Source organism: Mesitornis unicolor, unplaced genomic scaffold (assembly GCF_000695765.1).
Source record: "Mesitornis unicolor isolate BGI_N332 unplaced genomic scaffold, ASM69576v1 scaffold24207, whole genome shotgun sequence".
In the NCBI taxonomy this organism is placed as follows: Eukaryota; Metazoa; Chordata; class Aves; order Mesitornithiformes; family Mesitornithidae; genus Mesitornis; species Mesitornis unicolor.
Window position 1 is genome coordinate 3,383 of NW_010198737.1, and position 18,471 is coordinate 21,853.

The window sequence follows — 18,471 nt, forward strand, 5'->3', positions numbered from 1 at the left end:
TAGTTGCTATTGGTACTTATAAACTGCAGCTTTTATGCTCAATTGTTTTAGAATGAATACTGATTGGTGGTTGTACAGTGCTTCTGCTTTGATCTATGCTGTTTTTTAAAATCACTTAGGTTGTTGTGTCTTCTCATTTAGGTCTATTAAGCCTTTTGTTCCCCGTTTGTATTCCAGACGAAAGGTAGTGTTTTTCTATCACCAGAAGGATCTACTTCTGTCTTTTCAGTCAGGCATCATCAATCTGTAATGTCAAACCATATATAAGAGCTTTTAGTCTCCAGCTGGCGATTGAAGATTTATATCACAGTGTTAAGGGGCACAAGAAAAATCAAATCAGTGAGCACCCTATTTGTGAGTGAAAACATGGAGTTTATGAAAAAGAGGAGCAGTGTGCACATCTGTCAAAATTGGATCATTTATGTAAATCAGGTTGAAGGGAATTGACAAGAGAATATTATATTAAGCTAGTACTTACGAGCAGATGATGCTGTATTTCAGAAATCCTAGCAATACTTCCAGTGCATGTTAATATTAAAATTAGGGTTTGTGTAGAGCCACATTACCTGTACCCGTGTGCTCTCATCCTGTGGCTGATATAAGTAGGTACACAAGATGAAAAAATAACAACCTACATGTATTGGAATGTAATTGCTACTTGTAATCAGTATCTCGATCTGCCTCAGTTATCATTAATTTCATTGTCAAAATACTTCAATTCTGATTCATATACTACAGGTATAGAAAACGACCCTTTTTTGAATCAGTTGCTTCTCTCTAAATGTTTACATTCTTAGCTCTTAATAATGCAGCTAGAACTGCTCCTATGCCCACGTAAAGCCCCAAGGATTTACAGATTCATGATGTTACTAGGAGAGAATACTGAATGTTTCTATTCTAAGAGAAGCCATTGGGCAGAGGATAGAAGCCATGTGACTGCAGCTGATGGTAGAGTTTCAGGTGTATTTGCAGGTAAGCAGACTACTTGGCAGCCTTAGGAAATGTCAGATGGTGGTGGTTAATGGTTCAGATGATAAAATAAGCTGTCATTCTTCTCACTTGTTCACTGCAAGTTTTTATCTGCAGGTAACAGCTGTGGTAGTGGATGTCCTAGCACAAACCTGACAGCTTTTGTAGTATACTGGAAAGCCCACCTTCATCTAGCCTGGTGCTAACATTCGTATTATTACTACCTGTAAAAATCTGTATCGATGACAGAAAATACTAGTACAGCGCTGGGTACAGAGGGCTGACTCCATGAAGCCTTTGCTGGTGTTAGCTGAGTGCTCAGGAGGGCACTTCTGCTTTTAGCTACAGTCATTATGGACAGATCCATTGGGAGAAGATACTGGCTGGCACAAATTTCAGTGAATAAAGCCAGCTGATCCCATGGTCAGTATTAGCATAACCACAAAATCCTCCAGTGCTCCTTGTCCTGTGTATGTGAAGGGAATAATAGAAGGCTGTAAAACTAGTTCCCTCTTCTCTTAGAGCAGGCATTCTTAAATCACCTTCGCTTATGGAAGTCAGGAACATAGTTTGTTTACTAACCGAAGTGTTCTTTTAGATCACTTTACTGCCTTCTTCTGGGTCTGGGAGCCTGTTTGTATCAGGGTCTCCAATTCCCCAAATTCAGATTCCTCTGTTTTTTTTTTCCTTCAGTGGAATTGATTTCTTTTAAAATGATTTATCCTTACAGCCTTGCCAGCAGCTGCCACATTTGTGTTCCTGTCTGAAGCACCTGATGTGCTGATTCGTGCTAGTCAGACATGCTGTGTCAAAACTATCAGACTCAAAATCAGGGGAATTCTGTTAGGGTAACTGAACCAAGCCAGGGTGAAAGCAGTCTTCCCATTTAATTATTCTGATTGACATATGCTATTTCTTTCTTTGCTTCCTTCTTTGGAATGGCCACACAGAAATGTGTGGTACACCTTGGGAATGAGATGGCTAAGGCCAGTGTTCAGGTTTGATAAATTTAAGCAAGGAGTTGGTGCATTTTCATATTTCACATAGAAAATGGGAGTGCCTAGCAGGTATATAAGCAAGCAAAACACATGTAAACGTTGTTGCAGTTCAAAGATTTGCTGGATCTATACTTACCATTTTAGAAAGACTATAGTCCCAGTTGCATTAGCTACAAGCCCAGTAATTCTTGCACTAGTCACTGCAAGGTGTTTATTGAGCATTACATCTGGAGCCAAATTTACCTCAGTTCTAAGGTTAACTAGAACCTTTAAAATTAGTTCAGAATAAACTTGATCACTCAAACTTAGGCATTGTTAATTTGAGTCATTTGGCTTAAATAATATAACATTTTATTTAGTTTAAGGATGTTTTTTCTAAGTACTGCACGCAGTTTACCTCAGTCTGTTCAAGGTTCTTGTGTGAGTGTGTTGCTTCCCTGGCATGCACTGCTGCGGATGGGAGAAGGCCTGGCTGTGCAGTAAGGAAATAGTGGAGTCTTGTTGAAGTCTATGCCAAGTAGAGTTGACCTTTGCAGTTCAACACATGTCCACCTGCAGAAGACAAAGGATAAATAAAATTTTCCTTTTCAAGTACTTGCCAAAGCTCCTTTAAAAAGTGACAAGTGTGTTGGTATTATAGTTTTAATGATGCCAGAAAGCTGCAAAGAACCGTAACGTACTGAGGAGGCCTGCATTTTCAGCTAGGGAAGATGACACATGGAAGCCTTATTGGAGTTCTTACTTTCCCATAACAATCAGTCAAGTTATTGTTACCCTTTTGGCACCTCTGCATTGCCCGAGTAGTGAACAGTTTAATTTTACTTTTGAAACAAACTATAATTCTAGTAACACTTGGTCACATTATCTTTTCAGTCTTTAATGCCTTTCTTTTCTTAACACAGGGCCACGACACACAGTGATTTAGTACTACGTGCAGTAAAACTGGGGGTTCCATACAAGGTGATTCATAATGCTTCAATAATGAGTGCAGTGGGCTGCTGTGGTTTACAGGTAACATTTTTGTGTCTATGCTATTCCAAAACTGCTGAGCTTAGAATTGGTGAGGTCTTCTACTACTGTAGCAGTGCATGTTGCAATCTGAAGTTTGAAGATCTGTAGCAGCTGTACATGTCTGTCATCAGAATTTGTCAGTACTTCCTTTTCAGTGTGCTACATGTCAGCAAAAGTCCCTTTCGATGAGCACATGTGAAAATGAATAGTAACACTTCTGTTCTTCTCTGCTCTCTAACTTCTCTCTGTGCCAGGAGACTTTGATATTTAAGTTATTTTACAGATGAAGCTTTGCTCATGTTGGCTTCCATCTACTACTGATGGTTGCCTGGTAAGTTTATTCTTAAATCAGGTTATTACCCTGTTGAGAAATATGCTGGTCTTGTCATAAAAGGAATACATACACATGCCTGTCTATATGTCCAACTGAGATCATAACTAGTTCCAAAATCTTGTATATGATGCATTCTTTGTCTCTGAGGTTGACCTTCACTTTCTGCCCATCTGCTGAGAGAGGAAAGATTTATGTAGCCAAGAACTAGAGGGACAAATGACAGTTTTTGTGCTTCTTGAATGGCTAAAGTAGAAGAGGTCTAGTGTCCTCCAGGAAAATACTTCACTACTTCCTTCTACACATGTTTAAGTCCATTATTACTTTTTCTGCATGAAAAATGTGACAGCAGTGTATGTGTCATAACTAATCACATATAAATTAGTTGAAGCTTCCCCATCTTGTTTTCATTCATTATTTTAAGATAGAATCTGGCCTGTCAAGGTTCAGAATGGTTCCCTGTGTATGAGAACCCCTAAACCAAGTTCCCACTTTACCAAAACCAAAAGCGAGTACAGGAATATAGGTGTACTCCAGACAAAAGTTGAGGGTTTGAATGGTAAGTTTTGATCACTGACGGAGGAAGCATTCCTTCCTAGCTTAACATAAAAGAACACCAGTTTTTAATTTCATAAAGAACTGACACCTTCAGATTTGCACTGACAAACTCCAATAGCCTTATTTCAATGCTGTCCAGCAGCAGAAAATCTGTTGCAGTGAGTTGGGTATTATTTCTGGCTCTGATCACATCTAAATGGTTTAGAAATGTGAAAGCCCTGTGTGATCTGACAGTTCAGCAACACTGCATTGACACCTGTTCCGAGACGTGAATGCTAAGGGGAATGCAGCACAGGATTCACGTTCTTTACAGTTCTGCCCATGAGCATGTTCTTAGTGGTACTTGCCTATTGCTGTAAGACTTGGGCAAAATTATCTTTTAGGAAGGAAATAGGGTCCTTGGTGTCTAAAATCTACAGGTACAGCAGACAGATGGCAGCTGTCGCATGACTGCACTTGCTGGGGTGGGTAACACAAGAGTTGAGGCTGGGGCTCACCCTTTCCCCTTTTGGCTTCACGGTACAGCAAAGTTTGCTTCTGCTGTCAAGCTGTTGACAAGTAGTTTCTACTACGCGCTATCTTTTGACTGTTCTTTTACGTTCATGTTCCCAAAGAGAACAGGTGACTAAGTTTTCTGAAAGTTTGCTTCCTCCACAACTCCAGCTAGGCATAGGAAGGAGGAGTATAGAGCTTATGGGTTGATTGGGAAAAAAAAAAGCTTGCAGAAAACTAACTGGGAATATATTGCAAACAACCCATAAAATTTTTCACACGTGCAGAATTTTGTAGATTAGTTTACTTATTTAGTAAAACCTTAAGTTTACCTTATCCCATGCTGAAGGGAACAGACTGTGAAGGAAATGTGACGTTATTCACTCTGGCATTAGTCTCCTTTTCCATTCTGGCTTGGGAGGGGCTGCCTTCTCATAAGTCAACATTCCTGTTGTTGTATAAAGCATTTTAGGAAATAGTGATCATATTGTGTTACCGGACAGACTATAACCAGCTGTATTTTTAACTCTTCATTGCTCCATAAAGGCATAAACAGCAAGTGAGGGGCATCTTACAAAAAAGCAGCCTGTGATGTAATTGGAGTTGTGGTGGAAGTTTATAATTTCTTTCAACAGTCTTTATGTTCATGGCTGTCTCCTGCCATCAATTTAGTTTTGGAGTTACTGTGTTGCTGTCAAGTATAGCAGGGATTCCTCTTTTGCTTCACCACAGAAAAGGCTTGGCTTCTTTTCTTGTTTTAATCTGATTGTGATACAAACCCCCTTTCTTTCTTACTAGAGAAAAACAGGAAACACCTTTATACGCTGTTCTGAAAGCCATGTGCATAGTGAGCTGTAAGTGCTGATTAGTACATGTAGCTACAGCCCAGGCTGTTCACAAAAGAACATGTCTCTCGTCATCAGAGCAATGTTTCTGTGCAGCCAACAACATTCTGGTAGTTACGCAGTTTTCCTGTACAGTAGTGACTTACTGAAGTCTGAAGTAACTTACTGAATATAATACTGAAGTGGAGCATTAGTGATGGTTTTCCACCTTCAATTCATAGATATATTTCTTGCCAAATTGTAAAAGAAGGGTGAATATCTATTTTCAATTTTATTTATTTTACTGTCTTGCTCATTTAACAGAATCAGTGCAGCTGTTTTGAAGGCTGCATAGGTGAAGATTGTATTTGTACAAAGATCAGGGGGGCGTTATTAGTTTTGAAAATTAAACATTTTGCACTTCTAGGAAGCTCTCACAGATGAATACAATGAGCTGTAACTGTGCTTCACTGTGTCAGATTTCGTTTTTTTTCTCAAAGCCAAAGAACATACTTTCCCTCAAAAACACATGAACCCTGCCATGGGGGAGAAGCTAAAAGAAGTGCCTGTGTATGAGAGTCTCTTAGCACGTTCTCTGCAGGTTCACCTCTCTTGTCTGGAATCTGACACGTAGCTATGTTGATCACTCTGACTCCTATTGTAGTGGGGAACAACCACCAGTGAAGAAAGTTGTGCAGTTTGGCATCTGTGCACACTGCCAGGGAAGTCAGGGAGAGGGCACAGAAGTCCCCAGGGGAGGGCCGAATTTCTCAGAGAGCACCTCTAGTGGGTGGTAACTAGCAAGATAATTCAGCTTTCCTCAGCAGCAGCTGCCCTGTAGTTCCGTAGCTTTGGAAAGCTTAGTGTTTCAGGTAACAGGCGACCTCTGTCCTACCACTGCTCAGCTACCCCGGGAGCAAGACATTGCCTTGGCTCTGTCTGACTAGGGTGCAGCATTGCAAGCTGAGAACAAAGGGAGAGCCTGGCCTGACATCCATGGCTTTGTCTGTACCCACACTCAGTTTTTCAGAGTAGAGCTGATTGCTGAGGCTTTTAGCCCTCAAATAAAGAGGCAGAAAACTCAGGATCTCTAGTTTACACCTTTTTTTCTTCCTTCCTAATCTGCACAACATCTGAGTTAGTTTGGGAAGGTAACTGGCCAGAACGGTGCTCTCAGGACAGATTTCTCTGACCCAGTTCTGGTAATGTATCTTTGAGGTAGCAGTACGGATGGTCAGACACATGAGGAAGGCTCTTACTGACCTGTGATGCATGTGAAGGAACGATGCAACTTGAAATGGCTTGAGATAATGGCATTACTGTAAAAAAAGAACATTGAGAACTAGAATGCAAAGCTGGAGGCAAGCCATGGGATGAGACAAGAGACTAAAATGAGCCACTCATTTCTGGGAGAGTGGCGTTGCTAGTTTTGAAAGCATTTACTTTATATTTTGGTAGCTAGGAAAAAAACATGTCATGGCAAAGACCTGCCTTTCTTTTGAGACATACCCACTTTCCACCTGAATAGCTTCAGAACAAACATCTGTGTGTCCCCTTGGTTCTTTCAGTGACTCATCTTGATTTTTTTTGTGGGCAGTCCAGTCAATTCTTGTAAGGCAATTACAGTTATAAAACAATTTCATCTTTTTGTTACTAGCTGATCACTTAAATGCAAAAGCAGTGCTTACTATGTTATTTTTGAGTCTTTACTGAACAAGTGAGTGCAGTTTCAGTGTCAAGTGAAAAATATTACTTATAGATAAGGAAGCTGAAGGATGCTGTCATTACTGGCTGTGCCCACAGTCCGGTAGAAAAGCTGTAGTAGCTGCAGGAGCAGAGCCTCCAAGTTCCACCCTCTCTTTGTGCCCTAATCTTCAAAAATACTCTTTGCTCTAATAGGAGGGGCTCTATGCCAAATATTTTTTATTCACTGACAGTGAAAACAAACTGTTTTCCACCACTGGTTGGTTTTTTCACTACCAGCTTCTGAGCCTTTTAGCAGTTGTCATTTGTTTCTCAAACCAATTAAAGGTCAAATCAGTGCTAGTCTACTTCCTTGCTCGCAATTGCTGTTCAACTTAGTGCTGCTTGTCATCAGCAAACATGGCCCAGAAACACCCATTTAATCAGAATAGATTTTTTTTCTCCATTTAGGTATCTTCATTTCAGATTAGTAACCCAAGTGGCCAGGGTGGGGAAGGAATCGTTGATTGATATTGCTGGGAAGAGCCTTAGGAGGTTATTAAAAATAAGGTGACATTACCTTGGAGGGAAGACCCTATCCTGTTCAAGTTTGCTTGGAGTTTCTGAGTCTTGGTAGCTGAATTTTATTCTGCTTGTGGAGTGGCTGTTTCTTAAGTGCTGATACAGGAGGCAGCCAAGAGAAAAATGTGCTTTTTTCCCTTCAGCTGCTTTTATAAGATTTGTCTCAGCTGCCTCCTGAAGGCTGCAGTCATGTGGAGTGGACCTCCCTCAGCCAGACATCCTTTTCCTCACAGTTCCTTTCTCTGGCATTTACCAAGGGGACTGAAGGTTTTTGGGACAGCTGAGCCAATCTGTTGGCTTGCAGTACAAAAAGGTGTCATAGCCCTGTGTGTGTGAATGGTAAACACTTTCAATTTCATGTGAAGGGCCTCATGAGAGGCATTTCAAAGTCACTAAAGGTCTGTGGTACTAAATAAGATAGTGTAAAGGGCTAGAGCTTCGGCTTGTGGTTGTTTGAGATGAACAATTACAAACAAAATGAAGCTTGACTGATTCTTGCTACTTCTTTGTTTATGATAGTCCTACTTCCTAAGCTGTTCTCTGACAACAGCATATAATAAAAAGAACAGTAGTCTTTAGTCTGATGTACATGGTTTGGAGGGTTATTAACTGGTTATGGAGGATAAGGGGAAAAATCTGACTTTTTAGATTACTTTTTTTTTTGAGGTTGAACATTGCAGAGCATCACCTAAAAAAATCTCATGACAAGGATGAACAAAACATATCTTAGCTTTTCTGTGTACTTTCATTGATTTATCAAGAAGCAACCTGGGATAATGCAAGGTGCTCTACAGTCTCCAAATTCTATTAAGGAATAGCCTTAGATGAACAAAACGTCCTGGTGTCTGACAGTGGGATGCGATCTGGCTGCACAGTGTCCTCATTTGCAGAACACACCTGTCCTGTGAGAACTGCCTGCAGTGTAACCTGGCACCATCTCAGCATAAAACTTGGCTGAACAGCGTTTCAGTCCTATAGGGTTTACAGGCATTTGCGTGTGTATGCAGGTGCCAGGTCTGAAGGATGTAACGATAAGACTTCTTTTTACCTTCTTCCCCTGACATGGGTCCAGTTCTGAAGCTGTTTGAGACTTTAGGAAAGGAGGTAGGCTCGTAAGTGAAGAATTGCTTTGTCACCATTGCAGCTGATACAGCAATGATTCTGGGAAAGATGCTGTAAAAATAAATGTCTGCATTTTGAAATGTTTACTTCTTGGTTTCTCTGCAGCTGTTGCCCTACTGACCTTTAATACTATCTCGCATCTTCTCTCTTGCTTGCTTTAGTACTTTTCAGAAGGGATGGGGGATCTTCCTTTTTTAATTTCCCTATTTAGACTCAGCTTGTTCCTTCTTTTTATGGCCTGTATTTTTGTGGTGATTAGCTACCTCAGTATTTTAAGTGAGGACAGTTGATCTGGACAGCTTCAGGTGTCTGATGTTACTCAAACTGTGCATTGATGAAGTTGCTCAGTAGTTTCATTGACATTTCACTCGCATGCAGGCTTTCCAAGCTGAGATCATTGTGTAGCACTTTTTCATTCATGGTTTATTCTGGCCTCTCAGAAATAAATTCTGGTTATATAAACAAGTAAATAAGAAATATCATTAACAGAAGGGTTAAAAATACCAACTGAAAACGGGCACCTCGGTACCAAAAGTAGTCAGACATTCTTTCATATTATGTGTGTAAATAAAATAGGAATGCATAGCTTGTTCTGAGGTGATGAAAGTTGAAGAACAGCTTCCTGCAGTATTTTGTGAGAGGCAGAAAACTCTTAGCAGACAGAGCATTGCCTTGGAGCAGAGAGTTCTGCCTTCCTTTCTTGACTTCAGCTATTGCATTGCAAAATTGTAAGTGCACAAAGCTTTGCTTAAGCCAATTACTACTTGGGCGGGGGAAGAGAGGGGGTTGTGTATTTCCAAAGACTGAGGTCTTTCAAAATGACCTTTTGAAATGTTTCTGTGAAGTTTTTGAGCATTAGGGGGAGAAAGTAGGAAGGTTAGTTTCCAAGCTGAGAGCATGAAATGTCTGTCCAAGCATTTCACTGAGCCCTTTTGAAACTGTGGCACCTGTGTGCCTGAGCAGAATGTAGGCACTCCAGCAGATCTGATGATTAGTGCAAGTGTGACGCTCGAGATGTTTTGGCTTGCGCAGAACAGATCTTGCCCACTCCTGAACTCCAGCTGCTTAATGTAGAGAGCGGCACACAGAAGACCGCTGTGAAACTGCATTTGCTGTTGCCTGTCCATAAAGCTGTGCCAGCAACTGTACAGCACGATCGTTTCACGGAAAAGATAGAGCTCTTCATTGTCGTATTAAAGTTCTTAACAATCTCAAAGCATGACATTAGTCCTTAGTTGTATTGTAATATACCTTGGTTAACAAACGTTTCACAGCTTTATTCCAATGACAAGCATGATTTCTGGAATTTGGGGGCCCTATTCAGTCTTTTATGGTTGGTGGAAAGAATCTTCTTTAATTTCACTGGGTTTAGGCTCTGATGGACCTGCTGTCCTCTGTAACTGCCAAATCCTTAGGACAGCGGTGGAATTTTTGGTATTTACTGCTCTCTCTGCAGCAAGGCTTTTCTTGAAAGTCTGCTACTTCATGCTAGATTTCAAGAGGTAGAAATGAGAACACAGCACAGGAAACTGTATTAGGAACAAATTGAATCTGCATAAGGAGGAGAGAGTTAAAAAATAAAAGTTCTGATAAAGTTATGTGTTGCTTCCTTAATGTGGGCTTGCTCTGGTGAAGAGCAGTGCCTATGTTTGCATAAATGTCACACGTCTGCAGAGATCAAATGCTGGATGAGAAAGAACTACGTGTTTGTGCCTGTGGAAGTGCTTGTAAGGTAGCTGGTTACAAGTGGTCAGGCACAATAGGGGCATCCATTTATTGCTTCAGTTCCGCAGCATTCATAGATTGTTGGTGTATCAGAAAGTTTCCAAAGTACTGTTTTCTCCTCTTTATTTTAAAGTAAAAATATGTTTGCATTAGTGCTAGGAAATCTGTTCTTCAGAAGTTTAGTTAGCAGAAGGGTGTAAGTTGCAAGGGCATTTCTAGGATGTTAGTGAAATATGCCCCATTCTGTCGTCTTGGCGTAGAAGCTACTTCTGTGCTGTCCAGGTGCTGAGAAAATGAGTGTATTTTTGTGAGACTGTAAGTACAGCTTTCTATTATATCAATACTTTGTGAAGATATTCCAAAGTTGTTTCTGCTGAACAGACAGGCCATTTCTGACCAAACTGTTTTATTCTTTTTTGACATTCAGACTTCAGTTTTAATGCAAAACCTGGTAAACAAAGGACAGATTCAGTGAATCTGGCTTGCACATAAAGGATAACTTGCTTAACTTGTTGTTGGCAAAGGTGGTGGAGAATCTTTGTAACGATCAATGGAAAAGAAAGAATAACAATCGGAAAAGTGCTGGAGGATAGAAAGTTGAATGCCCAACTTGTTTTTAATATGTGGCAGAATGGTTAAAAAGATCTGAATCCCAACGAAATACTTACCAGATGGTAACATTTTGCCCATTGCTGTGCTTTGTTGGGTTTTTTTTGGCTAAAATGCAGAGGTAGAAGTTCCTCAGGTCAGCAAAGTGCCACAGGAACTGGGATAAGATTTGAGGTCAATTGAGGCCACTTCTATCCTGAACGAGGGCAGCTGTTCCTGGGAAATGACTGCAGTGGCTTTCAGGTGGCACACAGTAAGCCACTTAGGTAGGTTGGTCCTGGACATTTCAGCAGCTGTTGCTGCCTGGACTACCAATGACTTAGAGGTGACCTTGCTCCCAGATGCTCCAGCAGTGAAGCGGAGAAAGAAACTCCCTGTTCTAATGGTTTTTCTTCAGGTCTGGTACAAAATGGAAAGAGTTCTAGCTAGCCATATGCAAAATAGACCTTGGTTTTCTGTTTGTTTTTTCTCTTTGTCTAGAACACAGCCTTGAAATAGTTAACAAGTTACATCAGAAGCAATTCCTTTGATTCAACCTATATTTAGTTTACTGGAAGAACCTTTAGGTTGTGAAACGTATGCTGTGTGTTCTTGTACTTGTGCTGGAATGAAATATTTAAAAGAGGAAATGTTTTCAGTAATATTCCAGAAATGTTTGAATAAACACTGTTCCTATCAGCACGAATGGTTAAAATTTGAGCTTTTGGTCCCTTGAAAACAAACATGTTGCTGCTTTGATTCAAATTCTGCTCTGCCAGCATAAAGGAGTAAAAACCACAACCTAATGCCGCAGTAAAAGACGTCTGTATAGAGGAAACCCCAGATGGCACAGAGCTGCTTCTACAGAGGGTCCTCTTTGCTGCTGAAAGCACACACAGTGCCTCCTGCAGTGGCTTGGAAAAGCAGTTTCTAATGCCAGGTTTAGAGAGAAAGTGGGGTTCGTCCATATCACCAGTGTTTCACCGGTGGCCTTGAGCAGACAGAATACTGGCAAGCTGTAAAACCCATCTGGGATGGCTCCATTCCAGAGCTGGACTGACCAAAATTTATGCATGGTTTTGCCCTTTTCCAAGTTGGTTACAAAAATTTCCAAGCCAAATGCTGCCTTAGGTACATACGATTTTTGCTTTTGCATCACTGGAATGATTGGCAAGACTTGCTTCCAAAGTTTTTACTGAGATTAGGGATTTACAGTAATAGTGTTGAGGTTGCGAGTAAAATCAGGGAGTATGACAGGGAATCTGCTAGCAATATTCTACTTGGCATATGTGCATAAAGAAACACTGTACCTCTCTGCTTCTTGCACAATCTGTCCCTGTCTTCAGATTTTCCTATCCGCTGTTTCTTTAGACTGTGACTTCTCTTGCGTTATACAGCTTTCATCTGCAGGGAAGTGCTGGTTTACTACAAACACTACTGTATCAGTGGAATCAAAACATTGTAAGTCTTACGGCATTATTAGAAGTTGCATAGCCTTAGCCAAAACAAGAAATAAGTAATAATTTTGGTGTTAATCTTGCAAAGTTTTTGCCTTTAAAAGGACTTCAGGATTAAGTAACAAAGAATAGAAGGGAGATTGAAAGTTAATATATATAGGAAAGGTGAGATAGAGAAAAACTTTACAGGTAGTTCATCAATTGTCCCTTAACATGCTTTACTGTTCAGAGAGTAACACAGCACACCTCTCTTCTGAAGAAGAAAAAGTAGTTTGCTAGCTGCAGATTTTGTTAAAAAGAAAAGAGAGAATGCAAAGGAGTGCACTAAAACTAGTCAAGAGAGAGCAGCACAGGGCAGCTTTTTTAAAAGGAAGTGTTATTTTCAATGCAATGTTTTGTTGTGTATCTATGAAGGAGCAAACTTAGAGGAGAGTACTGTCCCTGTGGTGTGTAACTTCTTTCTTAACGAGGCTCAGGACTTTTCTGTGTTGCCAGTTGTTCGCCGTTTTCATAGCGTTTTATTACATGCTCTGATTTTTCACACTGTGTATGTGTGTTACTGCATTTGCTTTGTTTTACAGTTGTACAGTTTTGGAGAGACAGTTTCTGTAGTCTTCTGGACAGATTCGTGGAAGCCAGAAAGCTTTTTTGACAAGATCGAGAAGAACAAGCAGAATGGCATGCACACACTGTGCTTACTCGGTAAGCAGCAGCCGCCCCGGTTCCTTAGCTACCATCTTCCACAGCGGCCAGAGACAAGATAGGCATGAGATGAGGTCTGTGATTAAAGAAATGTTCTTAGCTAACGTATCTTTGAAAATGTACCAAAAATTGGAATATTAGTGTATGTGCACTTAGAGACAGTTCAGCCTGTGTTCATGTTACAGTGGCCAGGAGTTTCTTAATTCCTTTGCAGACAATTCATAAGAAATGATGCTTTTGTAGAAGTCAAATAGGAGCAAGAAGTTGTATTTGCACTAACGGTCGCTGTGATTTTAAGCTAGACCTAGCTCAGGATCCAAATCAGATTGCAGTGAATAGCAGCTATATTTTATTGATTTAATTAGGTTAGAGCTCAACACATTTGACTTTCTGGGGAGCTACACTGGACATTTAACCACATTTCTATTTTGTAAGGTGATAGTCTTTTTCCTAAATTATCTTATCAGATGTGTTGGCAAAAGGTGATGGTCACATGAGAAGCTTCAGTGCTGTAAAAAATTCTTGCTGACCATGGAGCTGAAACAGAATACTGCTCCCATCTAACCGCTGTCCCCAGGCTCTTCAACCTACCCAGCCCTCCTCGGCTGAAAGCCACTTTCTGAGTAGCTCTACCAGTCTAGGTGACTCCTTAAAGATTATGGAACTGCCTGCATAGAAACTGTAAGGCACTCGCACATTTGTGTATATAGCTCTGTACCTTTCTGTATCATCTTTTAGACACAGCTGGGATCCCTCAGTGCTAAATAAATTAATATTTTAAGTAAAAGCAAAGTCTGTGGTGATGAGGATCCTGAGCAGGAAACAATTTACATGTGTAAGCATCACTGCACATCAGACTTTCTAATGCCTCAAAAGTCATTTGTTTTCAAAATTGGCTAAAAATCAGAATCCTGCTAATTTGTTTTAAAGAAGGATGACTTTACAAGTGTTTTAAACTAGGGTTATTACAACTGTAATATGTTAAACAAAGTATTCTTTAGATATTTTGTATAATTATTTCTACAATCTCCCTTTTTATTTTTTTGTAAGAATTTTTAAACCACAACACTGCATTATAAATCTCATGTTTCGGGGACAGCTGAGGTACCTGCATCCAGTTGTAGCTCACAGCTGAAAACTACCAATTTCCAAATTAATTGTTCCCTTAATGCTACTTGGTCATTCTGATCTACGTCTTGATTGTTTATCCAACTAGACTAGATTATCAGATAAGCAAATGTGACATTAAAAGGTTAATGCTGATAAAGCAGCATTAATTCAAAGTGACCTCACAGACATCTAAGCAATTTGGTAAACCATGCACTAATAATCTTGCAGCTTCGCATTCTAAACCCCTTTCTTCAGAGTCACTTTGGTTTAGGAGTTGCCTGTATAACTTAAGCAATACTTTCTGTTTGTTTTTTAAAATCAAGATTAAAAACATATCCAGCTTTCACTCTGGTAGTAGTTTGGGGGCATTTGAATACAGATAATGTTAGATTGCTTCTTGGAGAGATTGTGGTCAGTTAGAGGTCCATAAAATTGCAGATGTGCAGTCCTACCTGATCCCTTCTGTATTTTATTTTTGCCAAATCCTTTTTTTTTTTCCTCATAACAGAAGATTGCTCTGAATTTTCTTTGGGACAGGAAGGAAGTGCTAATGAAAGTTAGGTTCCTGCATGACAGTGGTGTAATCACTGTCGGTCAGTCATACTGTTTTACCTTTTGTGACCACAGTGTACTCTCATTTAGGAGAAGTCCCAATAACCTGGTGTGCTTAAACATGCTGGCATTTAGCTACTTTATGGTAAATCTGCCTGCTATTTGTATACTTAGCAGTATTTTTCTTCATCTATGTTGCTCTGAAATCTGTGAAAGTTGTCCTATCTTTGCATAAAATCACATGCGTAAAATCACAATACGTTGTGATTAACAAATGAAACAGTAGAATATCATCCATGTTCCTTTTTCCTGTAATAGCTAAATTGTTGTTATAAAGTTTATAGAATCTGCTAATTAAATTAAGCTTTACCTACATAGAAAATTAAGTGGGAAGTCTGTGGGGAACCTGTGTTCTATTATCTGTTTTGTTCTACAGATATTAAAGTGAAGGAGCAGTCTCTGGAGAACCTCATGAAGTGAGTCATCATTTTGAAAATATAGAGAAAGACACAGTGTATTTACAAAGGGGTTTTTGTACGAGGAACAAAGGTTCTTTGCCTACAGTCTGGTACTGAACTTACCTGCCTTCCTCTCTCGTACTTCAGTGGCTTCTCAGTCTTTTGTCTCTTACAAGGAGTGGAACATTTTTGTTCATTGCAGTAGGAGCTGGCTTTGTTTACAGTAACTGAATGAAGTTGCAGCAGAGCGTAATCTGGTTTTTATCTCTTTCTGTGAGAAGCATTAAGTCAGAATGGGGTAAGCCTTCCGCTTGGCAAATGAAGCGTTATTTTACTACTGTTCTGTCCCATCCTGAGAGAGATTAATAGCTGAAACCATGTTCTGAATTCATTCTTCCTTACACTGGCTAGAAACAGCGTGAAATACTGAATACATATCACCTTTTTAAATGGCTAAATGAGCAATATATAGAAAATGCTCTTAAGTTCATTTAACTGTATTAAAAAAAAAACCCCTCTTGCCACATCTTAATCATCTCTCTGCAATCTATGTTTTGACAGCGGTGAATATAAATGGTTACTTTATACGCATGCTGTAAGTCTGGTCTAAATTAACATTTGTGAAGTCTCACAGTATCATTGAGGTTTGTTTATTCTGGAGTTTCAAAATAAAATCTGTTTGACTGAATCCGCAGTTGGCAAAGAAAGCGGCATTTCATTTAAGAATATGTTTCTAGTCTGTAATCATCTGTCTATGGGGCATTTGACAGAAAACCAGTAGTTTGCCCTTGAATTTAAGTCTAATGCATCTTTCAGGAGTAGCTGTAAAACCTGCATATTGCTTCCAGCAGCTGAATTTGCTTTTAGGACTCAAGTGATCTGCCAGCTGGAGGCCCTGCTGCTTCACAGGTGTGGTGAGAGCACAAGAGACTTCTGTCTTCCTTCAAAATTCCTCTCTTGTCTAAAAGGCCCAGCCCGAGAGCCCAGGCCTGTTTAAGTTCAATTTGCTGGTCTAGAGGTTTCTTGAAATAAACTAGAAGAATGCTAGGGATAATGAAATGGGCGAGACGTGAAATTTCTCTACTTTTCTTTCCCTGCAGAGGAAGAAAGATTTATGAGCCACCACGCTACATGAGTGTGAATCAAGCTGCAGAACAGCTTCTTGCCATTATTCAAAATAAGAGGCTTCAAGGAGAAGAACCAGGTACTCTGCAGTGTTTCTGTCTGCTGCTACCCTCTCAAGTCACTTATTGATGAGCCTCTGAACTCTACTCCCTCTTAATCTCAGCATTCTCTTGATCTGCAGTGGAATTGGGCTGCCTTAAATCCTAGTCACGAGATGGATTTGGCAGAGCTTGAACGTTGTGCTGTTGAGCACTGGTGGCTCCCGGGGGTTTAGTCAAAGCCTCAGTTTGGTAACCCTGTACTGTTTCTATCCATCTTGAACTGTGTGCTCTTTGATCCATTAGAGTTGCAGGAGGCAGAAGGAGTCTGAGCATTTTAGATCAGTCGAGCTTCAAAAATCTCTTGCTACGAATTCTTTAGCCTGGTCACACTGCTCCACATGAACACCAGCATGAATGGAGGTTAACCCAGCGATGCAGAACGGTGATTCTGACCTTGAGTTCTTAACACTAGTCAAGAGCAGACTGTGAGAGGTGTTTATTGAGACCAAGGGCAAAATCACAGCAGCTATAAAGATGACTCAGTTGTGTCAGGAAAACTTTTAAAAAACCAGAAAGTAATCTAGCTATATTCCCCTTTTTAAAAGTTTATTCCTTGAAAACTGTTAAAATTGAAATACTTTCATTTTATCCTTTATTTAGAATGAATTGGAAGCAACAGATTCCTCGAAGTGAACACAATTCCTGAATGAATTTCATATTCTACTGCTGCTGCCTTCCCATTCTTGCTTATAAACATCCCTATGATACAGCTTTATTTTCTCTGAAGCACAAACTTCTTTCTAGGCCACTCCAGTGATTTATTAATTGGAAACTTAAGAAAGCAGTGTTAAGGTTTAAGTATTTTGAGCACATTTTCCTTTATCATCTGTCCATAAATGAAACATTTCATCTTCTTCCTTACAGAAACGACTGAAAACACAATTTGTGTTGGCCTCGCACGTGTGGGTGCTCCGGATCAGAAGATTGCTTCAGGCACACTCCGTCAGATGACCACAGTGGAATTAGGTGGTCCGCTACATTCCTTGATTGTTACAGGCACTATGCATCCTCTGGAATTAGAAATGCTTAAGCTTTTTTCTGTAGATAGTTCCAGTTTTGAAAATAATGCATTTCAAAGGACCACTTAAATAAAAAATGGGGCATTTACATTTTTATTCCATCTTTAATTTCATGACAGCCTAAAGTGATTCCTGTGAATATTTAAAGCTTGCCTAAATGCAGGTAGATTCTATACTGCTTCAAAAGATGACACTGCAGGAACATGGACCTGCTTTTACCTGAGACTACAGACTGCAGGCTGCACCTGCTGGTATCAGCTTCTGACACATAGACACCTCCAGACACCTTTAAATCTTAAAACCCCTTTATCTGATTCAGTTCATTGACATCTACATCAGCCTTAGGTTGATGACTGGGGTGTGAAATGCAAGTAGAGAACTGAGTTCTCCTCTGAACACTTTGTTGTAAGTGCATATTAGTTGTTAAATTTTGCTTTGCAGCTTTCCAGAAACACAGTTGTTTTCTCACCAGTAGAAACCAGTGGACCAGTTAGGTCTGTGAGTGAATACAGACAGGTGAGAATGTTCTTTATGTCTAAACCAAGAAAAAAAAGAACTCGCCCTTTGGGCAGTTGGTAAAACAGCAGGAGAAGCAGAATTCCTTATTGCAGGAGGTTGTAACTTAAATAGAACTGGATTTCTTCCTATGTTCATGCTGTCATTTATGAAGTGCTGGACTCAAACTGCAGCAACCACAATTAACCTCAAGTCAATTCTCAGAAAACAGACTACAATAATTATCTTTAAAAATCAGCTAATGGATGCTGGTGGTCGCTATTTCAACTACTCTTCACAGTATGACAACAAAGCAGACCTGTATGCTTGGTTTTTTTTAAACCGAAGATTTATTGGAAAGAAATTTGATCCCATATCTTTTCAGCAATATAGGACATTTAACATTTTATATAGACTGTATTCAAGTAGAAAAGATTACATTAAAAATTTCTAATATTGCACTTGGGACAAGTCATGGCTAAGCTACTAACATCAGCATTCCAGAACAAAATCATACACAGTCCTCAGAATTCGAGTGAGCTGCCCGTGTTATCATCGAGATTTCTGTA

The 18,471-nt window shown here is 39.9% G+C and overlaps 1 protein-coding gene across 1 annotated transcript in view; it reads left to right on the forward strand.

Moving 5' to 3' along the window:
- Positions 1-17,503, forward strand: part of DPH5 (diphthamide biosynthesis 5) — a gene marked incomplete at its 5' end in the record, with an annotated part of 18,017 nt that extends 514 nt beyond the window's left edge. Inside the window, 5 exons of the mRNA XM_010189250.1 lie at positions 2,870-2,978; positions 12,922-13,042; positions 15,141-15,180; positions 16,263-16,366; positions 17,253-17,503. Coding sequence (XP_010187552.1) covers positions 2,870-2,978; positions 12,922-13,042; positions 15,141-15,180; positions 16,263-16,366; positions 17,253-17,476 — 598 coding nt within the window. The remainder of the gene's footprint in view (positions 1-2,869; positions 2,979-12,921; positions 13,043-15,140; positions 15,181-16,262; positions 16,367-17,252) is intronic.
- Between the last annotated feature and the right edge of the window lie 968 nt (positions 17,504-18,471).